This window comes from Camelina sativa, chromosome 16 (genome assembly GCF_030686135.1).
Source record: "Camelina sativa cultivar CO46 ecotype springtype chromosome 16, ASM3068613v1".
Classification (NCBI taxonomy): Eukaryota; Viridiplantae; Streptophyta; class Magnoliopsida; order Brassicales; family Brassicaceae; genus Camelina; species Camelina sativa.
The window spans coordinates 27237612-27265132 of record NC_141895.1 but is presented as its reverse complement, the minus strand read 5'-3'; the positions used below and the strand labels follow the sequence as shown (position 1 = coordinate 27265132).

The 27521-nt window shown below is 33.0% G+C and overlaps 5 protein-coding genes and 2 long non-coding RNA genes across 14 annotated transcripts; 4 read left to right on the top strand and 3 right to left on the bottom strand.

Moving 5' to 3' along the window:
• Positions 1-1685: 1685 nt before the first annotated feature.
• Positions 1686-7700, top strand: LOC104752265 (beta-glucosidase 30). Of its 3 annotated transcripts, none has more exons than XR_015583418.1 (12): positions 1686-1947; positions 3685-3754; positions 3925-3980; positions 4108-4183; positions 5322-5399; positions 5499-5586; positions 5679-6053; positions 6142-6245; positions 6334-6359; positions 6458-6491; positions 6575-6677; positions 6948-7074. XR_015583418.1 is itself a non-coding variant. In XM_010474364.3 (12 exons), the coding sequence occupies exons 1-11, from the start codon at positions 1861-1863 to the stop codon at positions 7053-7055; spliced, it is 1293 nt and encodes a 430-aa protein (XP_010472666.2). In that variant the 5' UTR covers positions 1686-1860; the 3' UTR covers position 7056; positions 7185-7700. The 3 variants fall into 3 exon arrangements, 2 of the variants coding, with proteins under 2 accessions (XP_010472666.2, XP_087345924.1); XM_010474364.3 differs by adding an exon at positions 7185-7700 and having other exon boundaries at positions 6142-6359; positions 6948-7056; XM_087489798.1 differs by lacking the exons at positions 6142-6245; positions 6334-6359; positions 6458-6491; positions 6575-6677; positions 6948-7074 and having other exon boundaries at positions 5909-6044.
• Positions 7701-8544: 844 nt separating this feature from the next.
• Positions 8545-9305, bottom strand: LOC147926011 (uncharacterized). Of its 3 annotated transcripts, none has more exons than XR_015583419.1 (2): positions 9141-9305; positions 8545-8852 (listed from the first exon to the last, which is right to left on the bottom strand). It is a non-coding gene; the product is annotated as an uncharacterized LOC147926011 (long non-coding RNA). The 3 variants fall into 3 exon arrangements; XR_015583421.1 differs by having other exon boundaries at positions 9079-9278; XR_015583420.1 differs by having other exon boundaries at positions 8545-8894; positions 9141-9274.
• An 840-nt stretch (positions 9306-10145) lies between these two features.
• LOC147926010 (uncharacterized) lies at positions 10146-10752 on the bottom strand. The gene is made up of 2 exons (XR_015583422.1): positions 10346-10752; positions 10146-10212 (listed from the first exon to the last, which is right to left on the bottom strand). It is a non-coding gene; the product is annotated as an uncharacterized LOC147926010 (long non-coding RNA).
• A 642-nt stretch (positions 10753-11394) lies between these two features.
• On the top strand, positions 11395-16690 carry LOC147926009 (beta-glucosidase 30-like). Of its 2 annotated transcripts, none has more exons than XM_087489796.1 (12): positions 11395-11784; positions 13239-13308; positions 13443-13498; positions 13694-13769; positions 14309-14386; positions 14527-14614; positions 14706-15080; positions 15187-15404; positions 15515-15549; positions 15641-15743; positions 16023-16131; positions 16262-16690. In XM_087489796.1, exons 1-12 carry the CDS (start codon positions 11698-11700, stop codon positions 16440-16442), a joined length of 1476 nt encoding a protein of 491 aa, XP_087345922.1. In that variant the 5' UTR covers positions 11395-11697; the 3' UTR covers positions 16443-16690. The 2 variants fall into 2 exon arrangements, with proteins under 2 accessions (XP_087345922.1, XP_087345923.1); XM_087489797.1 differs by having other exon boundaries at positions 16023-16180.
• A 143-nt stretch (positions 16691-16833) lies between these two features.
• Positions 16834-18692, top strand: LOC104752264 (uncharacterized). Its single transcript, XM_010474363.3, is given in 7 exon segments — positions 16834-17245; positions 17328-17460; positions 17542-17660; positions 17743-17821; positions 17909-18142; positions 18220-18504; positions 18507-18692. Coding segments are annotated over 7 exon segments (1203 nt in total). The 5' UTR covers positions 16834-16931; the 3' UTR covers positions 18546-18692.
• Positions 18693-21859: 3167 nt separating this feature from the next.
• Positions 21860-25144, top strand: LOC104752263 (peroxisome biogenesis factor 10). Of its 3 annotated transcripts, none has more exons than XM_010474362.3 (11): positions 21860-22251; positions 22331-22362; positions 22448-22537; positions 22674-22768; positions 22867-23074; positions 23174-23243; positions 23330-23408; positions 23489-23622; positions 23872-23969; positions 24370-24446; positions 24614-25144. In XM_010474362.3, exons 1-11 carry the CDS (start codon positions 22080-22082, stop codon positions 24714-24716), a joined length of 1158 nt encoding a protein of 385 aa, XP_010472664.1. In that variant the 5' UTR covers positions 21860-22079; the 3' UTR covers positions 24717-25144. The 3 variants fall into 3 exon arrangements, 1 of the variants encoding a protein (XP_010472664.1); XR_015583415.1 differs by having other exon boundaries at positions 21893-22251; positions 23476-23622; XR_015583416.1 differs by having other exon boundaries at positions 21893-22251; positions 22867-23079; positions 23476-23622.
• Positions 25145-25525: 381 nt separating this feature from the next.
• Positions 25526-27186, bottom strand: LOC104752262 (uncharacterized). Its single transcript, XM_010474359.3, has 7 exons — positions 26699-27186; positions 26557-26596; positions 26398-26468; positions 26223-26317; positions 26069-26136; positions 25858-25968; positions 25526-25782 (listed from the first exon to the last, which is right to left on the bottom strand). The coding sequence occupies exons 1-7, from the start codon at positions 26892-26894 to the stop codon at positions 25650-25652; spliced, it is 714 nt and encodes a 237-aa protein (XP_010472661.1). The 5' UTR covers positions 26895-27186; the 3' UTR covers positions 25526-25649.
• Positions 27187-27521: the final 335 nt, after the last annotated feature.

Here is a 27521-nt window from a genome sequence, read left to right as displayed (position 1 = left end):
TCGGGGTGATTAGTCAAATATATTTGAAACAATCAACCATTCACATATGCATATCGATAGGTTAAGAGTTATCTCGAAAATTCCAAACAAAACCCAAACTATTTAATATTTGTCGAAAAATTAGAAATTGTTTTTGTTATCAAAAATATACCCAAACTATTATACAGCTGCCAAAGAAACATACAAACTATTATTTTTCAAATTTCTCATTCAAATATATTTGAAACAATCAACCGTTCACATATGCATATCGATAAGTTAAGAGTAATCTCGAAAATTCCAAACAAAACCCAAACTATTTAATATTTGTCGAAAAATTAGAAATTGTTTTTGTTATCAAAAATATACTCAAACTATTATACAGCTGCCAAAGAAACATACAAACTATTATTTTTCAAATTTCTCCTAGTCTCAGTTATGGACATTAACGATATTAACTTTGCTGTTATTATTTTTGGGAAAATTCCTAAAAAATCTCAAGTTATTTGATGTTAAATTTTCTATTTTGTATCAATCATTAAAAAACAATTCAAATTTAAATCATTTATTTATTTGACACAATAAATTGATGCAACATGACTTCTTTTTTTTTCATACCAAAAAAAAACATGACTTTTTTTTTTGTAGGGTTTAATAGTGAATGTAGCCATCATGATGTTAACCACACTCCACACCAACAAGTTGCACACGTATCTATAGGCTCGCCTATATATATATATATATATATATATATATATATATATATATATATTTGCATTCAGAATGAGTAGGAGGTGGAAAAAAAAAAGAGCATGTGAGAAAAGAACAGAAAAAAAAACAAGTGAATCTGAGTAGTAATCTTGGAAATATACAGAGAAGAGGATGTCCAATACATAGCTGGGTCGTATCTAGACAGTGAGATAACTAATTGAATACTCCTTCTCTTTCAAAATAGTTGTTATTCACATTAATTTTTTTGGTTTCAATTTAATTTTTGTTTTTAATATATAATGTGAATTTTAATAGAAAATTATCTCATTTCTTTTATTATTATTATATAAATAAAATTTTAATTTTTTGAAATGCTAATAGTTAAATAAGAATAAATCATAACATTTTTTATTTTCTTAATTTGCATAAAACAATTTTAAAAGATAACTAATATGAAACAGATATAGTATGATTTAAAATTGTATTAGCAATAACCTTAGAGAAATTGTTAGAAATGCCTTTTTTGTATATATTTCTTTTTAAAAATATTTTTTGTTATTTTCATTTTTGCCATTTTTTACACAATAACAATATGTAAAATTACGTTTTAGAATTTTTTATAGGTTTGGTTTCTCTATTTTACATTTAAGTATATTTTTGAAGGGGTAAAATTTAGTATTTAGAGTTTAAGGTTTAAAATTCAGTTATTTTTTATATAGACGAGTATTATTGAAAATGAACAAAAAAAATAGTTTTACAAAATGTTATATAAAATAATATTTTTGCAAATGCCCCAAAATCCTAAACATCACATAAATGGAATTTCAAGTTCAAAATGGTCTGTGTGGAAAAGTATTTTTGGTTTGTGAGAAAAAGAAAGAAACTCTTGCCTTTCTTCTACCAAAAAAAAAGAAGATAAAAATATGGTAATTTAAAAAAAATATATTAATTAATTTTCTCACTATCTACATATGTATGTGTGACTATGTCACCACACTAAAAATAAAAATAAAAGACTTCACCAAAAAATAAAATAAAATTTAGGTCCAGATATTTCCAGGTAGATGGGGAACAGTCTCAAGGATAATCCTCTATATATGGTGGTAGTAAATCTCTTGTGTGGATCACTTTGAAATCTCACAAAGACCAAAAAAAAAAAAAGAGCAAAAAATGGCAAATACGATTGATTCTCTAAAACTAGACAGACATAGTTTTCCAGATGGTTTCATTTTTGGAACGGCTGGTTCATCCTTTCAGGTAAAAAAAGTTTGTATGGTTTTTGATAAGCAGGCAAACAATAATTTTGTGATTCTACCACTTGATCAATGACAAACGCACAAAATCGGGATTTATATTTAAATATGATGCTCTCTTTATTATAAAACAAGTTTTGAAACTCTATAATATTAAATTTAACTTAATTAGCTTTTTGATTTAAGTTTTTCTTTACTTATCGTTTCCAATTTTAAAATACACCATTTTAACTAGAAAAATAGTTTAAACGTTGTTTGTTAGATTTCGCAACTGAAAATACCAATAAAATTATAAAACTCGATTATGGACAGGTATAATATAATTAGTCATTTATGTCAGCATAACTTTTGTATTATTATTGGGATTTAAATTCGTATATTTTCTATTATATTGAGAAAAGAAATTACAAAACATGCTCAAAGAAAGCTAGGTGTACGGTGTACCATGTTGAAACTCAAAATCTTTTCTTTTTCTTTGTCTTTTATTCTATGTTGCTACAATATTCATGCTGACTGTCTTGCTAAAAAGGCACGATCGTGAGGGTTTATCTTTTTCCATGTAAGCTCTTCTACATTGGATTGTTTTTTTCTAAAGAAAACCGCCTGTTTTAATTAGCTTGAATATATGGATGCTGTAAAAAGAAAAGAAAGGAAGATGGCCCGTAAAACTTATTCGGGACAGCTAGATTTGCTAATGAATGAAACGGTCGCTCGAGTTTTCAATTTAACTGCATGGAAAAGTCAAATATTTAATATGCTCACGATAAAGAAGTTTCAGTTTTTGTTCTTTTTTATTTTATTTTCTCAAATGTTCTCTTCTTTTCTTTCTTATACAAAACAAAGTAGTCTGCATCATCCTAGGCTTAGATGGCTAGATATAAAAAATGACGAAAGTCTCACCATCGGTAACATCATAATCGCTTCATTAATTATTTTTAAAAATTGCTATTTTGATATTATTTATTCCTACTATAAATCATAATTCTATAATAAGGGTCTTTTCACAAATCATTGATTTATTGGCATAGTTTCCTTACTAAATAGTCTATTCCTGTGAGCGATTCACAAAAACATGGAAATAGTAATTGTTCAATATTTCGAAAAAACTGCCATAAAACATCGTCATTTAAATGTCTTCGTGAGTTTTTATGTCAACATAATATTGTTTTATCATTTATTATATATATTAAAATTGTTAAATGATTAAGATATATTTATATTAATTAACATGTAAAAATAAATCGAGCTAATAAAACTTATATAAAAATATGATACTATATATATAAATAAATTATGCATGTATATAGAAGATTAAGGGAAATCTTCTCTAAAAATGTGAGATAAAAAATAGTACATAAATAAAACCTGCACATATGTGCTGGTATTTATCTAGTAAAATTACTATACTGTTTGGTTAGGGGACAAAAGCCTATATAGCTTTACTAATTACATAGTTTTACAGAAATCGTAATTCATTTTCGATTTTTTTATCATCTTAAAAGAGAAAAATAACTAAACCATTTTCATTATGTAATTCAGTTTTTTTTTTTAAATTCGAAATTAAATATGTTCTAATACATACAACCCACCATTCATATGGTAGAACTGTTCATGTTTTGTCATTCTAAATTAATCTATTTCTGCTGTACCACTATCTAAAAGTAAAAACTGTATGACCCAAAAGCTCATAGCTTGTTCTAGTCACTTTGTTTTCATTTATAATATAAATATATGTATGCAGTACGAAGGTGCAACAAATGAAGATGGTAAGTCTCCAAGTATATGGGACCACTTCAGCCACACTTATCCAGGTCTGTCCAATTACAAAAAATCTATGGATCGATTTCATTGGCTTGGAATGCCAAATCTATGTACCGACGTCCCTATAACCAATAATACCAAATTTGACATTTCTATTGAATAATTACTTGCGAGTAGGGACGAAAAACTTATGATTATTTTTTTAATTCATTGACTGCAGAAAGGACCAAAATGCATAATGGAGATGTAGCAATTGATTTTTATCATCGTTACAAGGTATACATATTATTTTACAAAAAAAAAAGGTATACATATTATTATCAATCATATTTTAAATGAAAGGTAAATATAATTATCATATTAAACGCAATTTTTTATTTTTATTTTGACAAATACAAAACAGGATGACATTAAATTGATGAAGGAGATAAACATGGACTCTTTCCGATTCTCAATCTCTTGGTCCAGAATAATTCCTAGTAAGTTTTAAACCTCTTTATTATTATCTTTTTTTTTTTTTTTTGGTCGGCAAACCGCAAACCTATCTCATTTGCTGATAATATATATATATATATATATATATATATATATATATATAACTTATTAACTACTAGGTAGGAAATTGATGCTAAAACTATATATGTTTGCATATACTAACAACCAGGTTAAGACCATGATTTTTAGATAGTTGTTTACTATTTAATTTTATTAAAACAATTAATTTTGAAATTATTAATTTTATTAAAACAATTAATTTAGATAGTTGTAATAGCGCTATTACAGAATTTTAGAAATCGATGCTGAAACTATATATATATATATATGTATATATGACTATCTTTTTCTTTTTTTTTTGGGGCAAAATATATATATGACTATCTATGTTTAAAAACTGATGTTCAACATATATATATATATATATATTTGACAATCTTACTCTTAACGGGATAAATAACACATTTCATGTTCAGTTCCACTCTAAGTAATTCAAGATATATATATTTTTTTTTGTAGACATTTTTTGTCAAGTGACTAACACAATTTATTTTTAGTGAGTTTCCTAAATTCAACTGACTAAGTTAATTACTTTTAATAACTTTAATAAAGTAAGGGGTTCTTACAATTTGTCATCATTAAAAAAAATGAATATGTTGGTATAAAAATTTAAATTCACGTCATAAGAAAAAAGTTTGTTTTTAAAATTGATGTTAAGACTTCTTTTTAAAAATTGATTAACCAAAGATGGGATATACACACACATATATATATATATATATTAGAATATTATTTTTATTAGCATAAAAACAAAAAAAAATCTAAATGATATAACCAATAAGATTACTTAAGATAAAATAATGTGTATTGAAATGAGAGTTAAGTAGAATAACCATATCTAGTAAAATGGTATTCCAGCTATTTTAAGAAGATATTTTTAATTAATTATTTTAAATTAAATTAATGATTTTGCCCTTAATGAGATAATTAAATTTCCTCATTTTTCAATGGCATTCTAAGTGATTGTAAAAAATTAAAGTTAGTTTCTAAAATATAGTTTCCAATTAATTGGAAAAATTATTTATACAAATTAATTTGTGGTGGATTTTAACTTGTCTATAGGTGGAAAGCTGAAGGATGGAGTAAACAAAGAAGGTGTCCAATTCTACAAGGATCTCATAGACGAACTTCTTGCTAATGGTAAGATCATTACAACAATAATTAAGTTAAAAGTTCTATAATTAGAATATAGATGTAATTGTCACATATCAATTACTATATGGTATAATAAATCTGCAGGCATACAGCCTTCAATGACACTATATCACTGGGACCATCCACAATCTTTGGACGACGAATATGGTGGATTTCTAAGCCCTAAAATCGTGTAAGCCTAATTAACATATATTCTAAAACATCGAAAATTTTATTTTACAAACAACCGATGTTGTTACTTTTAATGATTAAAATTTTAAACAGAAAAGATTTTCGAGATTTTGCAAAAATTTGTTTCGAAGAATTTGGAGAAAAAGTTAAGTTATGGACAACTATCAATGAACCATACATCATGGCTATTGCAAGTTACGATAATGGTAACAAGGCGCCTGGTCGATGCTCTAGTTGGGTAAATGAAATAAGTCCGGCCGGTGATTCAAGCACTGAGCCTTACATTGTTTCACATTATGCTCTTCTTGCTCATGCTGTTGCAGTAGATGAATTCCGAAAATGCAAAAAAAATTCTGATGATAGTAAAATTGGTATAGTATTGGCACCAATATGGCATGAGCCTTATAATTCAGACTCTGCCGATGATAAAGATGCAGTAGAACGAGCTCTTGCCTTTGAAATTGGATGGTAAGTTATTTAAGCGTAATTATTTATTTATTTATAGTTAGCATTTTATCTATTTGTAATATTAAGTTTTGTTCTCTTATGTGTACAGGCATCTTGATCCACTTATTCACGGAGATTATCCGGATATCGTAAAAAAATATGCAGGAGATAAATTACCTGTATTTACTACAGAAGAATCAAAATTGCTAAAAGGTTCACTGGATTTTGTTGGAATAAATTACTATACAGCACGTTTCGCAACTCTCCTTCCTCACATTGACCCTGAAAAGCCTCGGTGCAGGACTGACAATCAAGTCGAAAGGAAACGTACGTACTGCTAACTAATTATTAAATATTGTTCCAAACTAATTTTTATGAAGCATAGATGGTAAACTAAACAAGGTTTATAATCTGTTTTGAAACAGTGACTAACCACAGTGGTCACAGCATCGGAATGGGGTAAGAATTTACTTTTCCTCATTACTATTAATTGCTAAATGCGACATATAATCATCTTAATTTTGTTTCTTTTCAAAACTCAGATTGGAAACGGTTTATTATTGTCATACGCGGAAGGCTTACGAAAAGTTCTTAACTACGTCAAAGAGAAATACAACAACATGCCAGTCTACATCAAAGAAAATGGTTAGATTTTTTTTTTTTTTTTTTTTATACTAAAAATTTAGAAAGCGTTATGTTTAGTGAACACAACAATTTTTTTTTTCTAAGTACTACATAATGCATACCTCTACAACACAGAAATAGTTTCTCAGCAATGATTACGTGCATTAGTTAGATAGAAATATATGCCAATTAGTAACCAAACTTTTTTTTTCTGGAAAGATATATTTACCAAACTGATGTTTTCAATATTTAACTTTTTTATGATTTACGTTTTGATAACTGATTTGTTAGGGATCCATGACAGCGACGATGGTACAAAATCAAGAGAAGAGATACTTACTGACACTGTTAGGATTGAATATCATAAGGCACACTTCGAAGAACTTCACAAAGCTATAGTGTTCGTTCTTATCATTTTCTTATTTTTATTGGTTTAATCTTGATTTTTTCTGACAATATTTTTTTTTTTGAAATATCAATTTAATTAATAGCTAGTTTCTGTTGATGAAACTAATAATATATTTATAGGAAGGATGGGTGTGATGTAAGAGGATACTATGCATGGTCTATGATGGACAACTTCGAATGGGAACATGGATACACTGCAAGGTTTGGTCTTTACTATGTCGACTATATCGACGGGCTCAAACGTTATCCTAAAGATTCGGCGATATGGTTCAAGCGGTTCCTTAAAAGATCGGTGGGGGAGACCAAGTAAAGAGGAGGTGGAGGAGTTATCACATGAGAAGCAACATGCGTGGGGCCACTGGATCTTTCATGGAGAGAGGAGGATACAAATCGTTGATCTTTCCAATTTCCTTATCATCATTTCAGTCATCATTTCAGTGCAAGATTTCTTTTTGTTATCGTTTCAGTATTTTTCCTTTCAGTTAACAACCTTGAATTTTCTACGACTTCTTTGGAAATATATAATTTTCATAAAGAAATTTGATACTTTTTTTTTGAAAAAATGTAAAATTTATTCACAAAAAAAATACTTAACCACGAAGTGGGTGGGCTAGTGGTTCTAGCCTTGGTGGAAGAGTCGTCATGTTGGTCTAAGCCAGAGATCGATTCTCCCCAAGCGCAGAATTGATCAGCTTTATCACTTTGACCATATGGGTATGAGTCCATTGTTTACAGCCCATTGGCAAACTTGGGGGACCATATCCGTTAGATATTCTTCCACTAAAGATTAGTCTCATACCTCTGCATAGGTTTGAGAATTTACGCTAAGTTGACAAAATAAATAAAAAAACCTTAAGGCGGATTTAAAAGGTTGTGAGTACCAAACCAAACTCTAATAGCATTCCTGGAACTTGATTGTAGTTAGACCATCTCTAATGTACAGTTCTATTTTTTTCTAAAATAGGATAACTATAAAATAAAGCATTATTTTTCTTCAATATATTACTCTATTTTCAACTCTTAATAGAATTAGTGTCATAAAATAAAATTGCTCTAAATATAGAGTAATCCTATCATTTTTTCTATTTTAGAATAAAACTAAAGAAATAATATTTCTCTATAATAGAATTTTGACTCTAAAATATAGTAGACCTAGAGATGCACTTCAAACCAATTCCTAGCTATAAAGATCAATGAAAGAAGTCATCTGAGTAGGAGCTATTCCTTGCTCCCTATGTTGACGCTTGTTTCATATATATATATATATAATTTATTAGATAGCATATCAGTCATCGGTTAAAAATAGATATACGGGCCAAGAAAATATGTAGTTACCACTATAGCGGCAGTTTGGACGGAACAATCTGAAGAAAAGAGAAGTAAATTTAAAAGGTTGATGAGACGTACTAAGAGATCTTTTGTCGAATACAGAAATCTATTTTCTTGCAATAGTTAGTGTAACAATTAAGAGAGGAAAAAATTGTTAAAAAAATCAGAAGTTATTTGTATATGGACGTTTAATACCCAATTGTTTTGGATTGGAATCAAAATACACCAAATAATAAAGATGTGTCATATAAAACCCAAAACAATAAGTGTTGTTATTTTTATATCCGCGAATTTTCAACAAAATCAAAATTCAAATTTTGTCCCAGTAATCTAATTAATTATTAATTTTTAATATAAAAATTTTCAGTTTTCTGTTAACCATGTCATACCAAAAATTAATTCTGGTTATCTCCCTTCTTCCTCCTCCTCTCTCTAATTGTCGTTGCTCCAATAATACAGCTTTTAAAAAGAAAAAGAGTTAAACTTGGACAACCCCACCAGCTGAAATCAAAGGAAGCAGGTGCAGAATAAAGTATTTTACTCTACAACTAAACAACGAAATTAACCCATTAATCAATTCAATACTCGATAGTTCGATTCAAAGACTAACCAAAACAATCCGATGGGATCGGAAGAAACAAAAAATTAAATCCATCATAGTTCATACGGTGAGCAGAAAACTAACCAATAGAGGGTCTCAAAACAGAGAAGACAGAGAGAAAGAAGGAAGGGTGCCTTTTTGTTTACCTTTTTAATGAGCAACGACAATTAGAGAGAGGAGGAGGAGGAGGAGCAACGACAATTTTGTTGTTTTCTAGAGAATTGAGTAGCCACGTTTTTGTTGTTGTCGTCTCCCAATTTCAAAGTAAATATGTACCCCCACACACCTTTCGTGCCATTGACACCATACGTATCTCTCTCAATCTTGTGAGAACTTATCAATATATGGGACCGACCATTTGAGGAAATAATAGTTTCACAATGGTCCAGCTGACTCATTCATATTTTGTAATAATTTTGGTTTAAAAATAATATTATTATATGTTCTAGTTTTAATTGTTTAAGTTATATTTTTTTCTGTTTCACATAAAAGTGTCGTTCTATCTTTATAATCTATTATACTAAATTTCCTAATACACCTGAACCAATTTTTCATTGAAATGAAGTTATTATTTACTTATTTAATATATAGGAATCTACACGTACAGTTCAAAGTTTACTTAATTTACTTTAAAATATATCACAATGACCCCATTATAAACTGGAGGGAGTGTATTTGTTATTAAGCTGGGACATGTGTGATACACTGATTAATCATTCCATACTTTTTACAAATTTAATAAATTTACTGTAATTACATGAAAAACTATATTGTATTATAAAATCAAACCAACCATGAATATAAGCGTTAAAAATGGATTTAGAAACTCAAAATATGCATCTCAACAGTTTATGTAAATTTTTTTTTTATAATTCAAAAGTGATTCCAAAAACTTTCGAGGCCCAAAGACTAATCTTCTGAAGCGGGAGAAATTAAATCATGTTAAATTTTGAATCTCTTGGCTAATGCTACTCGAACACAGATGGCGAGATTTACGTATCAAAACGACTTGGTTTAAGTATTTTGTTAACATATATGCACTTTAGAGTCGATAATCCCACAAACTACATTACTAATCAATAATACAAAACTCTAAACACAAACAATAGTGAATATTATATGTTTTGTCACACAAAAAAAAAAAAAGAAAATAAGAAAACCAACAACTTCATTGCCCAAAATTAGATACTATAAAGAGACTTGTTTTCATGAAAGATCCTGTAAAATTACAATCATACCGAACAAATGATATAAGCACGATTTTTGTAATAAAAGGAGACGCATAGTATACTTATTATCGAAACAAAAAAAAAATATTCTATTTATTTTTTATTATCCAAAAAAAACTTACGTTACACATGTGAGAAGTGAGCTTGTTAATGGTACGTAGCTCTTCCGGTTATAAACTACTTCACACCAGACCTGTGTGCATCTCCGGCACAGTTTTAGACGCTCCGCTCACCATCCGCATCCCGCCGTGTTCCACGGTCCTCCATCCAAGTGAACTCCTGGCTTAGTTATTCTCATGCATGCATGGTACTCCTCTTCGTGGGCATTTTTCTTATTATCAGTCCATTGATCTCTGGGCCTGGGAGAGTTCAAGAAGAATCGGTTGATCGTAGCGTTGATGTTGATAATCCGAAGATTTACTGCATCCTAGAATGTTTAGACTTACTTTGTTATTGTGTTCTGGTTGTTTTTAGGCATTTATATTGGTTATTAAGCTAATCAGGAGAGTGCTACAAGTGAGGAACTCACTGTTGTTTATCGAGAATCATGTGTTTGTAGTTTGCAGCAAGGTCGTCCGTAGATTAATTCATAGCACAGATTTTGACAGTGACTTCTCAGTAGCGTAAAGATCTTTGCAAAGATTCGAGTTGCATAAGTGTGGAGACCAATTTCAAAAGTTGGATTTATCATGTATATTTGTAAATTAGTGATACAGAGCTTTTGTAAATTGACACTATGTACTCTTTTGCCCCTAATGAATATTTCAAAAACATAAAATTCAAAAAAAATGGTTTAGATGGTTCACTATACATCGTTAAGTTACAGATGTGCTTATTATTGTTCCACGAAGTAGTTTTACTTTTCGTACGATATGCTAATAGTGAATGTAGCGATCATGATGTTAACCACACATTCCACGCCAACATTAATTTGCACACACATATGTATAGGCCTATACATATATTAATATACATGATAAATATTTTGACCTCGGTAAAAAAGATGTAACACATATATGTGAAAAAAATAAAAATAATACATATATGTGAATCTGATCCGTAATCATGGAAATATTCAGAGAAGACGATGTACAACAAAAAAAAAACTCTTCAGCCTTATAACTGGTTATATATACTAATATTTAATGTACAACCCTAAGAGCCGAGAAATGGAAGAATATCCAAACGAAATTAGTCTTTACGTGGAAAGATATATTTTGGTTGGTGTACAGAAAGAGAAAGAAATATTAGAATTTATTTCAAAAATACTAATGAGTTCTCTCCCTATCTAGATATGTATGTATGTCATCACACCAAAAAAGGAAAAAAATGTTATATACATGTCCAATATTTCCACGTAGATAACGTATAGTGATGAGGGTAATCTTCTATATATGGTGGAGCAAATCTCTTCTGTCGATATCACTTCAAAACTCACAAAAACCAAAAAAAATAAAAACGGAGAGAGCAAAAAATGGCAAAAACGATTGATTCCCCAACACTTGATAGACAAAGTTTTCCAGATGGTTTCATTTTTGGAACGGCTGGTTCATCGTTTCAGGTAAAAAGAAATTGATAGTTTTGATAAGCAATCTATATATTAGCAAAGGGCTATGTGTTTATACGACTTTGATCCATAACGTAGAAGAAACTTTGTAATTTCGCAGTTAACTTAACATTTTTGCTAATTCATATCTTTGACATAAAACAAGTAGTTTAAACGTTATTTCATTTGTTGTTTGAGATTTCTGTTAAGCCAACTGAAAATAAATATTTTAGTTCTAGAAAATGCTCTATTATATGGAGTACCTGTAATTACTTAGTAACTTATGTGTTTTTTTTAAGTGAATACTACTTATAATTAGTCATTTATCTTAATTAGTATAACTTTTGTGTTATTACTCGGATTTAAATTCGTATGTTCTATAGTATTGACACAAGAAATTACAAAACACGCTCGTTTTAGTATGAAAGGAAGGTGAACCATAAAAACTTAATCGGAACAGCTAGATTTTAATGTGAACGGCCCTTCGAGTTTCAATCTAACTGCATGGAAAATAAAATATTTTATCTATACTCAGTTGCTCACGACTGACGTCTATAGATCTCGACGTAAGTAGTTTCAGTTTTTGTTTTTTTTCTTTCTACGAATAACTAATAAAGGGAGTATCATCATCATTTCATTAATTATTTAAATATTATTTTGTTATTTTAATATTAGTTTTGTTTACTATTTGTTTTTTCCTTTTAATGAAAATTATAGAATGACAAACTAATTGAATTCTCCAAATGATTGATTGATCTCCTTGATTATATCTATTAAAAGGGTTAATATGAGAATTTGCTTTTGTTATTTTGTAAACATGTTCACTCTAGTTTTATTAACACATAGTGTTCACAAAAATTTGATAAACAATGGAATTTGTGTTGATTTTAAGGAAAAAAATATTATGCATGGAGAAAAATTAAAGAGACGACGGTTAATAGTTAATTTGGAATTTGGTCTGAGTAATTTTAGATTAAAAAATAAGTATGAAAGTAATCATAAGGCACAAATGACTATTTAATTATTTATTTAATTAAGATTTTTTGTATTTCCAAATTAGATATTTAATTACAAATAATCTCCTTTCATTGTCAAACTGTTCATGGTTTGTTATTTAAACCAACTTTGGGTGGTCATCAGATTCATTACCTCTCTCCTTAGTCTCCATAGTAGTATACGTATTCTATTTCTACTCTACTGTTCTCTAAAAAATGTATGATCAAAAAGCATGTTAGTGTAATAGTTAGAGAAATCATCAGATGATATATAAACAGTTAGTGTTTTTCCACTCATTACCAATTGGTTTTGAATAGAAAACTCATAACAAACCCTAATTTAACAAGCTCATAACTTTTTTTCTTAATCTATTATCTTATTTAATTTGTTTTCAGTTATTAAAATTAAGATAGAAAAAAAAAACAAATCCTAGCTATATAAGAGGAAATATGTCTATATAAATTTGTATGCAGTACGAAGGTGCAACGAATGAAGGGGGCAAGTCTCCGAGTATATGGGACCATTTCAGCCACACTTATCCAGGTCTGTCGATCGAATTACAAAAAATCTATGTAGCCCCTATACCAACCAATACCACATTTGACATTTCTACTGAATTATTACTTGCGAATAGGGACGAAAAACTTATGATTATTTTATAAATTCATTGACTGCAGAAATGACCAAAATGCATAATGGAGATGTAGCAATTGATTTTTATCATCGTTACAAGGTACACTTAGAATCATATATGCATGCATCCTATCAAACTATATATTTTCTTGAAAGTATTGGTAGACTCATACTCTACTTACGTTTGCACTCGTATATCTGTACTAGTTATCATTTTTTTTTTTTTTTTTTTTTTTTTTTTTTTTTGTGTTGGTTAGTCGATATTTTTTTTACTAATACGACAAATACAAAACAGGATGACATAAAATTGATGAAGGAGATAAACATGGACTCTTTCCGATTCTCAATCTCGTGGTCCAGATTAATTCCTAGTAAGTTTTACACCTCTTTATTTTTTCTTTTCTTTTTTTATTTTTCTTTTTTTTTTATGTCGGCAAACCTGTCTCAGTTGTTGATAAAATTATCTCTTTAATTTTAATAGAACAATTAATTATGAACTTATTTGATGGAATATTTATTTATGAATATGAGTATGTGTTACTCCAAAGTCAATATTATAATAGTTAGACAGATTAAATGATTTTATTATCTTATTAATGCAATTTGACGTATATCTGTATATGTCAAAATAGACTATCCGGTCCACTGTTTAGCAAGCATCAGTCAAAATTTGGTGGACCAACTCGTAGAATTATATACAGATAATTAGGTTTACGCGTAAAACAACTCGTTAAACTATCCGGTCTTTAAAACTATATATGACTGTTTTACCGTTAATGAGATAATTAGGTTTACTTATTTTCCAATGGCATTCTAATTAAGTGATACTCTATTAAACAAAATTAAAGTTTGTTAGTACCTTCCAGTGAATAGGTTAATTATTTTGTGGTGAATTGTCATTTGTCTATAGGTGGAAAGCTAAAAGATGGAGTAAACAAAGAAGGTGTACAATTCTACAAGGATCTCATAGACGAACTTCTTGCTAATGGTAAGATCATTACACCAGTAATTAAGTTAAAATTCTATAATTAAATAAAAGGTATGGTTTATAACTCAAGTAATGCAATTAAATCATAATATAAAAGTAGTTGTCGCTTACCAAATTATAAAAATCTGATAAACATCAAGGCATACAACCTTCAATGACGCTATATCATTGGGACCATCCACAATCTTTGGACGACGAATATGATGGTTTTTTAAGCCCTAAAATTGTGTAAGCCTAATTAACATATATTCTTAGACACCATATATATAATGTTATTCAACAAAAACAACTGATGTTATATTTTATTGAGAAAATATAGAGAAGATTTTCGAGATTTCGCAAGAATTTGTTTCGAAGAATTTGGTGAGAAAGTGAAGTTGTGGGCAACTATCAATGAACCATACATCATGGCTATTGCAAGTTACGATAATGGTAACAAGGCGCCTGGACGATGCTCGAGTTGGGTAAATGAAAAAAGTCACGCTGGCGACTCGAGCACTGAGCCTTACATTGTTTCACATCACATTCTTCTTGCTCATGCTGTTGCAGTAGATGAATTCCGAAAATGCAAAATTTTTTCTCATGACAGTAAAATTGGTATAGTATTGGCACCAATATGGCATGAGCCTTATAATTCAGACTCTAGCGAGGATAAAGAAGCAGTTGAACGAGCTCTTGCCTTTGAAATTGGATGGTAATTTATCTAAGCTTAATTTTGTTTTTTTTTTTTTTTTTTTTTTAATGATTTTCATCATTTCTATCTACTTGTGATATTAATTTTTGTTCTCTTATGAATGTAGGCATCTTGATCCACTCATTCACGGAGATTATCCGGAGATTGTTAAAAAATATGCAAGAGATAAATTACCTTCGTTTACTGCAGAACAGTCAAAACTGTTAAAAAATTCAACGGATTATGTCGGAATAAATTACTATACAGCACGCTTCGCAACTCTTCTTCCTCACATCGACCCTGAAAAGCCTCGGTGCAGAACTGACAATCACGTCGAAAGAAAACGTACGTAATGCTAAGTAAATTACTAAAGACTGACGACCGTTCCATACTAACTTTAATTAAGGTTGGATATGGTAAACTAAAACAAGGTTTATAATATGTTATTGAAACAGTGACTGACCACAGTGGTCACATCATTGGAAATGGGGTACGAATTTACTTATTTTTCATAGCTGTTAATTGCTAAGTGCCACATATAATCATCTTAAGATATTTAATTTATTGAAAATTCTCCTCAGATTGGAAGTGGTTTAATATTGTCATATCCGGAAGGTTTGCGAAAAGTTCTTAACTACGTCAAGGAGAAATACAATAACATCCCTGTCTACATCAAAGAAAATGGTTAGAAAGCTTTTTTGTTTGGTACTCAAAACTTTTAACTAGGGATTCTTATTCTAAGTACTACATCATATATACCTCTACAAAACATATATAATTTCGTAGCACTTATTTGGAACATGAGTTCGACAGAAATATATAATTAATAATTTTAGCCAATTATTAACCAAAGTTATTTTATTACAAATTATCTTACTGAAGTGATTTTAGAAAATTTAATAATTTTTTTGTTTCAATTTGATGCAACTATTTATTGTTCTCGTTTTGATAACTGGATTGTAGGAATCCATGAAAATGATGATGGTACAAAACCAAGAGAAGAGATACTTAATGACACAGTTAGGATTGAATACCATAAGGCACACTTCGAAGAACTTCACAAAGCCATAGTGTTCGTTCTTGATCTTTTTTCTTTGGGTTTAATCTTTAATCATTCTGACGTACGATAACTATTTAATTATCAATTTAAGTTGATCATTTTTGTTAATGAAAGTTATGAAACCTAATAATATGTTGTATAGGATGGATGGTTGTGATGTAAGAGGATACTACGCATGGTCATTCATGGACAACTTTGAATGGGAAAGTGGATACACTGCTAGGTTTGGTCTTTACTATGTTGACTTTCTCGATGGGCTCAAACGTCATCCTAAAGATTCGGCCAAATGGTTCAAACAGTTCCTTAAGAGGTCGGTCGGATAGACCAAAATAGAGAGGAAAATAGTTGATGCGTATCTTTGGATCTTTCACAGTGGAGAGAGAAGGGTGATAATCGTTGGCATATTTTTCATGCTTTCAAATCATCTATCTTTACAGCTTTTTCTAGGACAAAGAGTCTTCTTAACAGGTTTTAGAGAGAAGACTTATCCATACCCCCCATTGTTGCAGCCAAACTTTAACGTGCATTTTCATTAAAGCACCTTAAATCTAAATATAATCGTTTTAGATGAGGTTTCGAGAGAGAATGAGATAAGATAAAGAGAATCATACTCGGAAGCTTCGAAGCTGTAAAGGTTATACAGCTTAAATTACAATTTATGCTAGATTACTTTAGTCATTTCGTCGAACACCTCACAGGCAACCTTGTTTTATACTAACTAATAGGATAAAAACCCACACTTTGGATGGGATCAAACGTTGACCAAATCTCACATTATTTCTCTTTAATCACACTTCTTTTTTCCTCTTCTAATGACGAATGAAGAACAGATTAGGTTTCAAGGTTTATCCACAGATCCACTGAAATCAAGAATGGTGGATAAATCTCTGAGAAGAAAACATGTATCACCTGAATCTCTACTTGTCTCTATCCTCAATGATTTGTTTCTTAACTCTCAAAAGCTTGACCCTTGTTTGCGCAATACAACGAATGGACCAGATGTGTGTAGCTTCTTCACAGGCAGCTTAAATTTTGCCAAAGTTGGAAGCTTTACGTCAAGATCCAATATTGATATATCTCCTTTGATCAATGAAGCTGTGGCTAAAGACAATCACTTTGATACTGGGTGAGGATAGTAACCTTTGTATTTTTTTAGTTTGGAACATTTTGAGAGTTAAAAGTACATATGGTTTTTGGGATATGTGTAGGAGGAGTAAATCTGAAGTTGTTGTTAGGACAAGAGTGGGATTAGATGTTGGTCATCTTCTTAAATCTGCATTAGCTGGAGGAATTTCATGTGCTTTCTCTGCTTTTCTTATGCATCCAGTGGACACTGTCAAGGTATTATTATCATCTCTTAGACTCACTTCAGGTTCTTGTTTAGTGTTTTTTTATCTCTTATATTTAGTTTTGGATCATTAGACACAAGTTCAAGCATCAACAACATTGTCGTTTGTGGAGATACTGTCTAAGATTCCAGAGATTGGTGCTCGTGGTTTATACAAAGGCTCGGTTCCTGCTGTTGTTGGTCAATTTGCAAGGTTTCATCTCCTATGCTCTCTGACTGACTAGTTATGCCTTTTTTGGTGATCATAAATCTAATCTCTTGTTTCAACATTTCAGCCATGGTTTACGAACAAGTATATACGAAGCAAGTAAATTGGCATTACCGCTCGTTGCTCCTTCTCTGCTCGACATTCAAGTTAGTTATTAATATAGCTCATTGCTAACTTCATGCTACATCATGTTTCATTCTTTGACTTTTTTTTTTACTTCTTGATTCTTGTAGGTTCAGTCAATGGCGTCTTTTCTTGGGACCGTTTTGGGGACTACACTGCGAATACCGTGTGAGGTATTGAAACAACGGTTACAAGCTAACCAGTTTGATAACATAGTGGAAGCTACAGTTTCGACCTGGCATCAAGATGGGCTCAAAGGACTCTTTCGTGGGACTGGTGTTACCCTACTACGCGAGGTTCCGTTCTACGTTGCTGGCATGGGACTTTACAACCAATCAAAGAAGGTAATCATGATAGAACAGAACAATCACATGTCTTTGTGTAATTAAATCTGATGTGGTTGGGGGATTGAGTTTCACAGGTGGTGGAGAGACGATTAGGAAGAGAGTTGGAGCCGTGGGAGGCCATCGCGGTTGGAGCCTTGTCCGGTGGTTTCACTGCTGTCTTAACAACGCCATTCGATGTGATTAAAACTAGAATGATGACTGCTCCACAAGGCGTAGAATTGTCGATGTGGATGGCTGCTTATTCCATTCTCACACATGAGGGTCCTCTGGCTTTCTACAAAGGCGCTGTTCCAAGGTTCTTCTGGACTGCTCCTCTTGGAGCTTTGAACTTAGCTGGCTATGAACTTCTTCAAAAGGCTCTATGATCACACCTCTAAATCAGTCTGTGCATATTGACTGAGTTTTATTTTACTTAACATAGCTACTACATGAGTATCATCATTCTTTCTCATGTGTTGATTGTAACTCTAGCTATTCTTTTTGCCTGTAAAACTCAAACCCCGTAATTAGTCAAAAATCAATAAAAAGACCACCAATTTAACTTCAAGAACGAAATCATCCTTGCTACTTGCTAGGATTGTTTCTCTAAATAGTGTTTTTAGTATCTTATTTTATTTTTCAAATTTAAAGAGTTTATTTATAAAAAAAAAAAAATTGTGTTACAATTTATTTAAAATAAATTCAATATTATATCTTAAAATTTTATCATATTATTTTAATATTTTATTCTATATAGCATTTGAAAAGGGTATGGATTCAAGTATTCAGGTATAAAATGGTAATGAACTTTGTAGTGGTAGGAGTGGAAAGGTTAAGAAAAGTATAAAGGTGATGGTAATGTAAGTTACTAAGATTTTAAAATAATTTCAAATGGAGATATCTTAGTTGTTTTAACATCAAAAAATTTCAAAAATATTAAATAACAAAAGAATAAAATTAATTGTTGGGAGTGAGTACATGAACTAGGAATGGACATAGGCCTACTTGAGAAGTAGTTGTGGGGCGTTACATTTGTTTATGAATTTATTTAGTTATAAGAATAAGATATTTATTTTGTGATCATGTGATGGTGTATATTTTATATAGCTGAAGATTATTTTTTTCAGTATTATAAAATAAAAACGTTAATTGTAAATATTCAATTAAAAATACTACAAATGACGTTTAGTTAACTCATATTGTGGTTGTTGGATTTTTTCTTGTTTTCATTCAAATTTATATTTCTTGCGAAGTCAATTTTTTTTCGGTTCAATTCGGAATCCTCTTACTTTAACCGAAAAACCCAAAATTCCGAACCGGACCGATTGGACCAGGATTTTTTTTTTTTTCACCAAACATTAATCTAGAAAATAACTCCAAGATTGGTTGCCCAAACCGGAGGATAAGAGTTTACAAAAGAAATCTCAGAAGATAAAGAACGCAAAGAACGAGCCAGACAATCCGCCCGTATATTTGACGTCCGTGGGATCCTTGACAGCTGGAAGGATGGAAAGGATAGTCGGAGAACGTTGAAATCGTCCAAGAGGTTGGAGAAAGCGGGCCATTCATCACGAGACTGCACCATCGCCACTAGTTCTGCACAATCCGTCTCGAAGCTCTGACAGTCAACCCCCGCCGACAGTAAAGAATCCATCGCCCAAATCAATGCCTGAAGCTCCGAATGCAGAGGGGAAGGACTGCGATGTTGACTCCGTGCTCCCAGTAGTTGCGTGGTATCCTCCCCATTACAAAACCACCAACCCAAACCTACAAAAGGATATGACGCCTTCCAAGAACCATCAACCTGACAACGGGGGACGGATCCCAAATCTCCGCAGGCAGGGGATCTAGGGCAGCCGAATAGAATGACTTAGCCTCTTCCCATAACAATTTATCATTGTCCGCCTGATTAATAACCTCGCCTGGTTCTGCCTCACAGCCCTGAAAAACTTTTTTATTCCTATCTTTCCAAATTGACCAGACAATCCATGGTAGGCGAAGACGTATACTCGGAGCGTCCGCCTGGGATGACACCCGCCAAAATATAAAGTCTAGATTCGTGTATATGGAACTAGAAGGAAAATCCCCAGGAGTAAAGTCAACGGAAGATAAATCCCAGATCCGACGAGAATGAGAACACTCAAATAGGGCGTGATTGATAGTCTCTACCTCCGAATCACATCGTTTACATAGGGTATCGCACCGAACCCCCCGATGAGCAAGTCGTTCCAACACTGGAAGAGAACCCGAGGCAATCTGCCAGAAAAAATGTTGAACCTTCGAGGGAACCTCGAGTTTCCAAGCCTGTGCCCTAAGGGTCGTACAAGACGGCCCATATTCAACCTCTGTAATTAATTCACGTGCTAACCGACCCGACTTTACCGAATATTTTCCTGATTTAGTATAGTGCCAAATCAACTTATCTGATTTGTAGACTTTACTGATCCCCATAGCTAGAATAATCTGAATGTCCGCCGGGTCCATGAACTCCTCAAGAATTGGCATATGCCACTCCTTAGTAATAGGATTAATCAAATGATTAACCATTAAATTGGGGTGTAACAATCGGCCTCTGCCATTAGCCGGTCTTGGCTGATTATCCGGTATCCATGGATCCCGCCATACCGAAACATGACAGCCTGAACCTATCGCCCACCTTGCACCAGATTTCACCAAACCTTGAGTAGAGTAAATACTCCTCCAAGCAAACGAGGGGGAATAAGGCTTGTTAGCTTGTAAAGGGTGTTTATTCCGAAAGTATCTACCTCGCATGACCCGAGCCATTAGGGATTCCGGGTAATGAATTAACCGCCAATATTGTTTAGCGAGCATTGCATCAGTAAATTGTTCTAATGTACGAAAGCCCAACCCGCCGTCGCACTTGTCCTTACACACCTTATCCCAAGCTACCCAATGCAATCCCCGTGATTTATCGTTAGATTTCCACCAAAAACGTGAAATAGCACTTGTAAGCTTAGACGTTAACTCCTGCGGCAGTTTATAACAAGACATAACATGGGTTGGAAGAGCCAACGCGACCGACTTAATCATAACTTCCTTTCCACCTTTCGATAAATACTTTGCCGACCAGCCATTCACTCGATCGTCCAAATGATCGTTGACATAACTAAAAACTTTAGTTCTCGAACCCTGAAGATTCTTAGGAATACCCAAATACGAGCCCATACCCCTTCCTTGGAAATACCCATAACAGATTTTAGTTGAATCCTACTTTCAGGTGAAACTTTTTTCCCAAACATAATGGAAGATTTCTCCAGATTCACCTCTTGACCCGAGGCTACCCCATAGTTCCTTACAATTTCCATAACCGTAGTACATTCTGCCACCTCTGCTTTACAGAAAAACAAACTATCATCAGCAAACAATAAATGTGAGACAGTGGGACAGTCCCGGGCTAACTTGATGCCCGTAATTCTACTCTCTCTTTCAGCCTTTTGAATATTGGCAATTAAAACCTCCGTATATAATATGAACAGATAAGGAGATAAAGGATCCCCTGGCGTAAACCCCTCTGAGGCTTAATTAAGCCTCGAGGCTGTCCATTAAGAAGGACTTGATAGGAGACCGAAGATACACACCACATGATCCAAGAAATCCATTTCCTATCAAATCCCATCTTGACCATAACCGCTTCTAAAAAATCCCATTCGACGCGATTATAAGCCTTGCTCATATCCGTTAAATGCCAGATAATCAGATTTACACCAAGAATTTGTATTTAAACCATGAAACATCTCCTGAGCAATAAGGATATTATCTGTAATTAACCGACCAGAAACGAACGCTGATTGGGTTTCCGAAACAAGTGAAGGGAGAAACCGCTTAAGCCACAAGGATTTTTTTTTTTTCCTCGGTTGAGTTGGAAATATCAAAAGCCGATAAACATCATTCATTCGGCAATTAAGTCCATCGAAGCACGAAAAAAGAAGAAACGATGAGGCTTAGTGGGGAATCGGGTCCGGGTCAGGATGAACCCGGTTCGAGCGGCGGAATCAGGCAATTCCCGTTAGCAGCTCAGCCGGAGGTTATGAGAGCTGCTGAGAAAGACGATCAATACGCTTCTTTCATCCACGAAGCTTGCCGCGATGCCTTCCGTCACCTTTTCGGTACTAAAACTGTTTCATCATCCTCTTCCAATTGCATTGATTTTATCCCAAGTTTTGCACTAATTTCGATCACCGTTAGGTACAAGAATCGCTCTCGCTTACCAGAAAGAGGTAAAGAGCTTCCTATTACCAAGTTTTATGGAGTTCCTATGAGAATTGTGATGAGAGAGCTTCTGTTGTTGTTGTTGTTTTTCAGATGAAGCTTCTTGGGCAGATGCTTTACTATGTTCTAACCACAGGTTCAGGCCAGCAAACTTTAGGAGAAGAATACTGTGACATTATACAGGTTTTTTTTTTTTATGCTTTTACTCTTATCTCATTCATTTTAAGGGAACCCATTTTGCTTTCTCAGGCTTTGTTCTCCTAGTTGGAAGATTTTTTTTTTTTTTTTTTTTTTGCTGATGTTGAACAATCTTATTTAGGTTTCAGGACCTTATGGACTCTCACCTACACCAGCTAGGCGTGCTTTGTTCATTTTGTACCAGACCGCAGTTCCATATATTGCAGACAGAATTAGGTTTCATAGCCTTTTTTTTTTGTTGTTATTCTTGTTTACAATGGAAGAATTGACTCTTGTGAGTGAAGTATCGCTGAAATGAATGCAATTGTTTGCAGCACTCGAGCTGCCACTCAAGCAGTCACCTTTGACGAGTCTGATGAGTTTTTTGGTGATAGTCCCCGGGAGAGTGGTAGTCATATCCAGTCACTAACAATGATAGATCTTCCATCTTCTTCTCAACTTGAAACTTCGGCTTCTGTAGTATCTAGGTTAAAAGATAGACTTAAAAGATTGTGGTACCGATCTATTCAGAGATGGCCTGTGGTAATGTAAACCTCTTAGGTGTTAATCATCATGGTTCAGTTTTTTCTTTTCGTGCTAGCAACTAGTAGCAAGGATTTTTATCCAAGGTTGTGCTTTCAGGTTCTCCCTGTTGCTCGTGAAGTCTTACAACTCGTTTTGCGTGCCAATTTAATGCTCTTCTACTTTGAAGGTGAACTTTGCTAGAAACTTTTAACACTTGTAGTGTGCACAGTGTTTTTGCAATGTTCTGAACTTGTAATCTTTGTTTCTTTTCAGGTTTGTATTACCATATATCGAAACGTGCATCAGGGGTTCGTTATGTTTTCATAGGAAAGCAACTGAATCAGAGACCTAGGTAATGATCTTTCTGTCTTCTTCCACCTACAGCTACCGCTATCACAGAGTAACTGAACTCCCTTAAGTCTTGCTGAGCAGATACCAAATTCTTGGGGTTTTCCTTCTAGTCCAGTTGTGTATCCTTGCTGCTGAGGGATTGCGTCGGAGTAATTTATCATCTATCACAAGCTCAGTTCAGCAGGCATCCATAGGATCTTATCAAACTTCAGGAGGTCTGGCTTTTATGTCTTTTCATTATCAATTTTAGTGATGTAGAAATTCCCAATATTAAGGATATTTGTGGAGGATGTATATCTGAGATTGTTAATATTAAAGTTTCAATAAATTATTATCTGAATTGGCACCACAGCTCTCCAGAAAGGAATATGAGACAGGATGGTAACATAGGCTGAAATATTTTGCGTTTTATGCATCACCTTTTTTCACATTCCAACTATATAGTTTCGGTATTGCTCTTGCAGGAAGAGGGTTACCTGTTTTAAACGAAGAGGGAAATTTGATAACCTCAGAAGCTGAAAAGGGAAACTGGTCCACCTCCGATTCAGCTTCCACTATGGAGGTAAATTAATTATAAACAAGTTAGAAACCTCTGTTACGTTGAAATGGCTAATATCCTGAATAGGGATCATTGTTGGAAAAGAACAAAAGGTATATACTTGAAAGAGAGGCACATACCTCTTAGTAAAATCCATACCCTTAATCGAAGGTTATTTTGTATAGGTGTGATTAAGAAAAACAAATGGTAGTGTAGTCTCATGATATCTGATAAGAGTAGATGGCCACCCGACTGATCTCGCTCTACATTTAGTTTCTAGTGAGATGAGGTTATATGTTAGTCCTACTTTGGGACTTATCTGTATTAAAAATCCAGATGGGGTTATTTTTCTCTCGTTTTGGTAAAATTAATATTTTACACTTGTGATGTTAGATGTTTACCTTGTTATGTACTGTGGATGCAGGCAGTAGGGAAATGCACACTCTGCTTAAGCAACCGTCAGCATCCAACTGCCACACCTTGTGGTCATGTATTTTGTTGGTAATATACCTTTCGGAAGAATTTTAGTGTCTTGATGTTCGTTCAGACTGCTTTGATAAGTTGAACCTTGTATCGACAACACATATTCACTCAAATTACAGAATCAACAATCCAAATTGGACAATGAAACATTGTACTCATGTTCAAAAGTCATATATCATGTGCAGGAGCTGCATTATGGAGTGGTGCAATGAGAAGCAAGAATGTCCACTTTGTCGAACGCCCAATACCCATTCAAGTTTGGTTTGTTTGTATCATTCTGATTTTTAAGCACAATGGATCAACAACGACAGCACACTGCAGAAAGGCAAGGCAGCAAAGACGATGACAATCAAAGAACAAAACAAGCTCAAGGAGTTTCCATTTCTCCTTAGCCCACACAAGCTTCTTAAGGGTAATGCATCTGGTAAAGGAATGGACTCTGTTTTGGCTTTGGACTTAGAACCTCAGATCATCAAGTTATGTGAAGACATAGAATATATGTATTTGAAACTTCATTTTCAATCCGATGCCTATTCCTTTATATATAATATTTAGTGCAGAAATCACAGAGGTTTGTTAGGTGATTTTTAACATTCTATATTACTTTTTTACCTATAATTATCTCAATTAGAGATCTATTACAACAAGACAAGAAAATCTCATTGTAGACAATACAATTTTAATGTTAACGACACAAACTCCTGTTTTTGGAGAAATAGAATAACTCTAAGATCTAGAGTTTGAGAGTCCCAGCAACAATATAGTTAGAAGTCTAAGATGGCAATAACTGAAACCTGAAGAAAGTTGCATATGGATCGATCCTCAACAGACACACGATAACACGAAGGATTTTGTGCTCCAGAATTGGTTCTATTTTACATCTTAGTTGTCTTAGCTTGTTGGTAGAGAGAATGATGTTGGATGTTTCTATAAAATGGTTATAAGTTGATAGAGAAATATGAATGTGTCATCATCACATAACTGAATAGCTGTATGTTTAGTATATGCCGATATGTTTTTATAGATGCTGAATTGGTAAAACCTGTCGTACTGCTACTGAACTGGTAAGTGCCTGTAGATCATGTCATGTCGCTGACTTTACCAACAGGTTTTTAATATATGCAAATGTTGAACATGGATACAGAATATACATAAAATCAGAAAATGTTGTAAGATGGACAACTACTTTGGGGTAGTAAAAAGTCTGTGTTGAAACGTCAATCACAGTATGGACTGGAGCTGCTGTATCTCAGGGGAGTCTGAAACATCGGCATCTTGTTCAGATGCTGATCTGTAGACTTTCACCATAGCTTTCCCTTTATCAAGCACTTGAGAAGGAACCGTTTGTAGAAGGCTGCAAGTTCAGCTCGGTTAGAAAACATTCTCCTGTGGGTACGCTGTGTGTTATATGCTTGATTGTACTTATTACCTGTCCAGAGCGGTTAACGCTGTTCCAAGCTGAGACTTCATCAGTTCAACAGTTGCTTTTGAATCTTTCCTCGACGCTCGTAGAAACAACGAATCCAGTTCTTCCAGTGCTCTTTACACCCCAAAAAAAACAAAAACAAAACCCGACATAGGTCATAGGTCATCATCATTCGCTGTGTAAACTTAAAGCAAACAAAAGAAACATGAGTTACCTTAAACATCGATCAACATCATCAGTCGCAGTTTTGGAAAAACCATCATCTGAAGCATACTGAGCAACCTGATAGAGTTTTTTCAATTACACATTTTAAATCATCAAACAGAAATAGAAAAACAAGAATTGTGAGTGAGCTTTGAAAAACTTACAGCTCGAATGTTAACACGAAGAGAACTAGCAGGACCAGACCGCAATTGGCGCCTACACGCCTCGAATTCAGGTTTCTCCACATTCAAAAATCCCTCTCCAACATCATAAAATATATTTAGTTGTTTGTAATATATAACAAAGAAGTTAAAGAACAGAACACATGAAAAAAATTACCAAGATCCTGAATCTGTAGCTGAGCTAGAATCACTGGTGGTACATATGCTTCAAGTGGATCAAGTTTTTTCCTATTATTACGTTATAGATAAAAAAATTTTACACACAAAGCATTTCCAAACTCTAAGTTGAGAGATATCAAAAGACTAAAAAAGTTACCTCTTGACATATTTATCAATTAAGGTACCAGCCATGGCATCTGATCATCAACCACATACAAAAAAAAAAAAAAAACTGAGAAGAGTAAGACTCGAATCAATAATGATTTATTCAATCGAAATTGGTGGAAATTGAAGAGAACCGTTGTTAGTGGGGAGGAGGAGGAGACGAGAGAGGAAGAAGGAGACGGAGATAACTCGCCGGCTCTGTTTCCATGTCGGAGGTGGTGATAACGTAGATGCGCAGGTTAGCTTCGTGCGGTTCGAATAGTGGCGAAGCGTGAGGCTCGTCGGTGTAGCGTGAAGTGATGTCATTGGGGATAACAACACTAAAGGCATCTATCTTATCACCACCATTAAACACTATTTTGAAGAAGAAGAAGAAGAAGAAGCCACTTCAGAAAAAAATGTGAGTGACGTGGCCGATGACGTGGAGTAGAAGTGAAGGAAAGACTTGGAGAGAGTCAGAAGGTTTGGCCAAACGATGTGCTTTAAAGGTTGGAGATAATATGAATAGAATAATGATCGTTGAACAAAGACGCAAATCTCTCTTGCTAGAATAGAAGCTATGGTAAGAATCAATTCCACAATAAGAAACAAGGAACAACCTTTTTTTTTTTTTTTTTTGGACAAAAGAAACAAGGAACAACTAATAAGAGTAATTAAAGAAGAAGATTGATACAAAATGACATTTTCACAGATAATGATGTTAATGAGCTCTTATTATTTGAACTTTTTATTCGTAGAGCGTAAAAAAACTCCATCTCCCAGTCATTTTCTCCACATGTAATGTACTGCAACTCACTACTCACACGTGCCCATTTTTTTACTTTACTTCTTCATTTCTCCATACTTCAATTCCTATATCATTTTGATTTATTTTCTTTTAAACTCTCCTTTGACAATATACCAATGTTGTTTTACTATTTTTTTTATTGTTTAATTGGTGTTTTAGATTTACCAAGC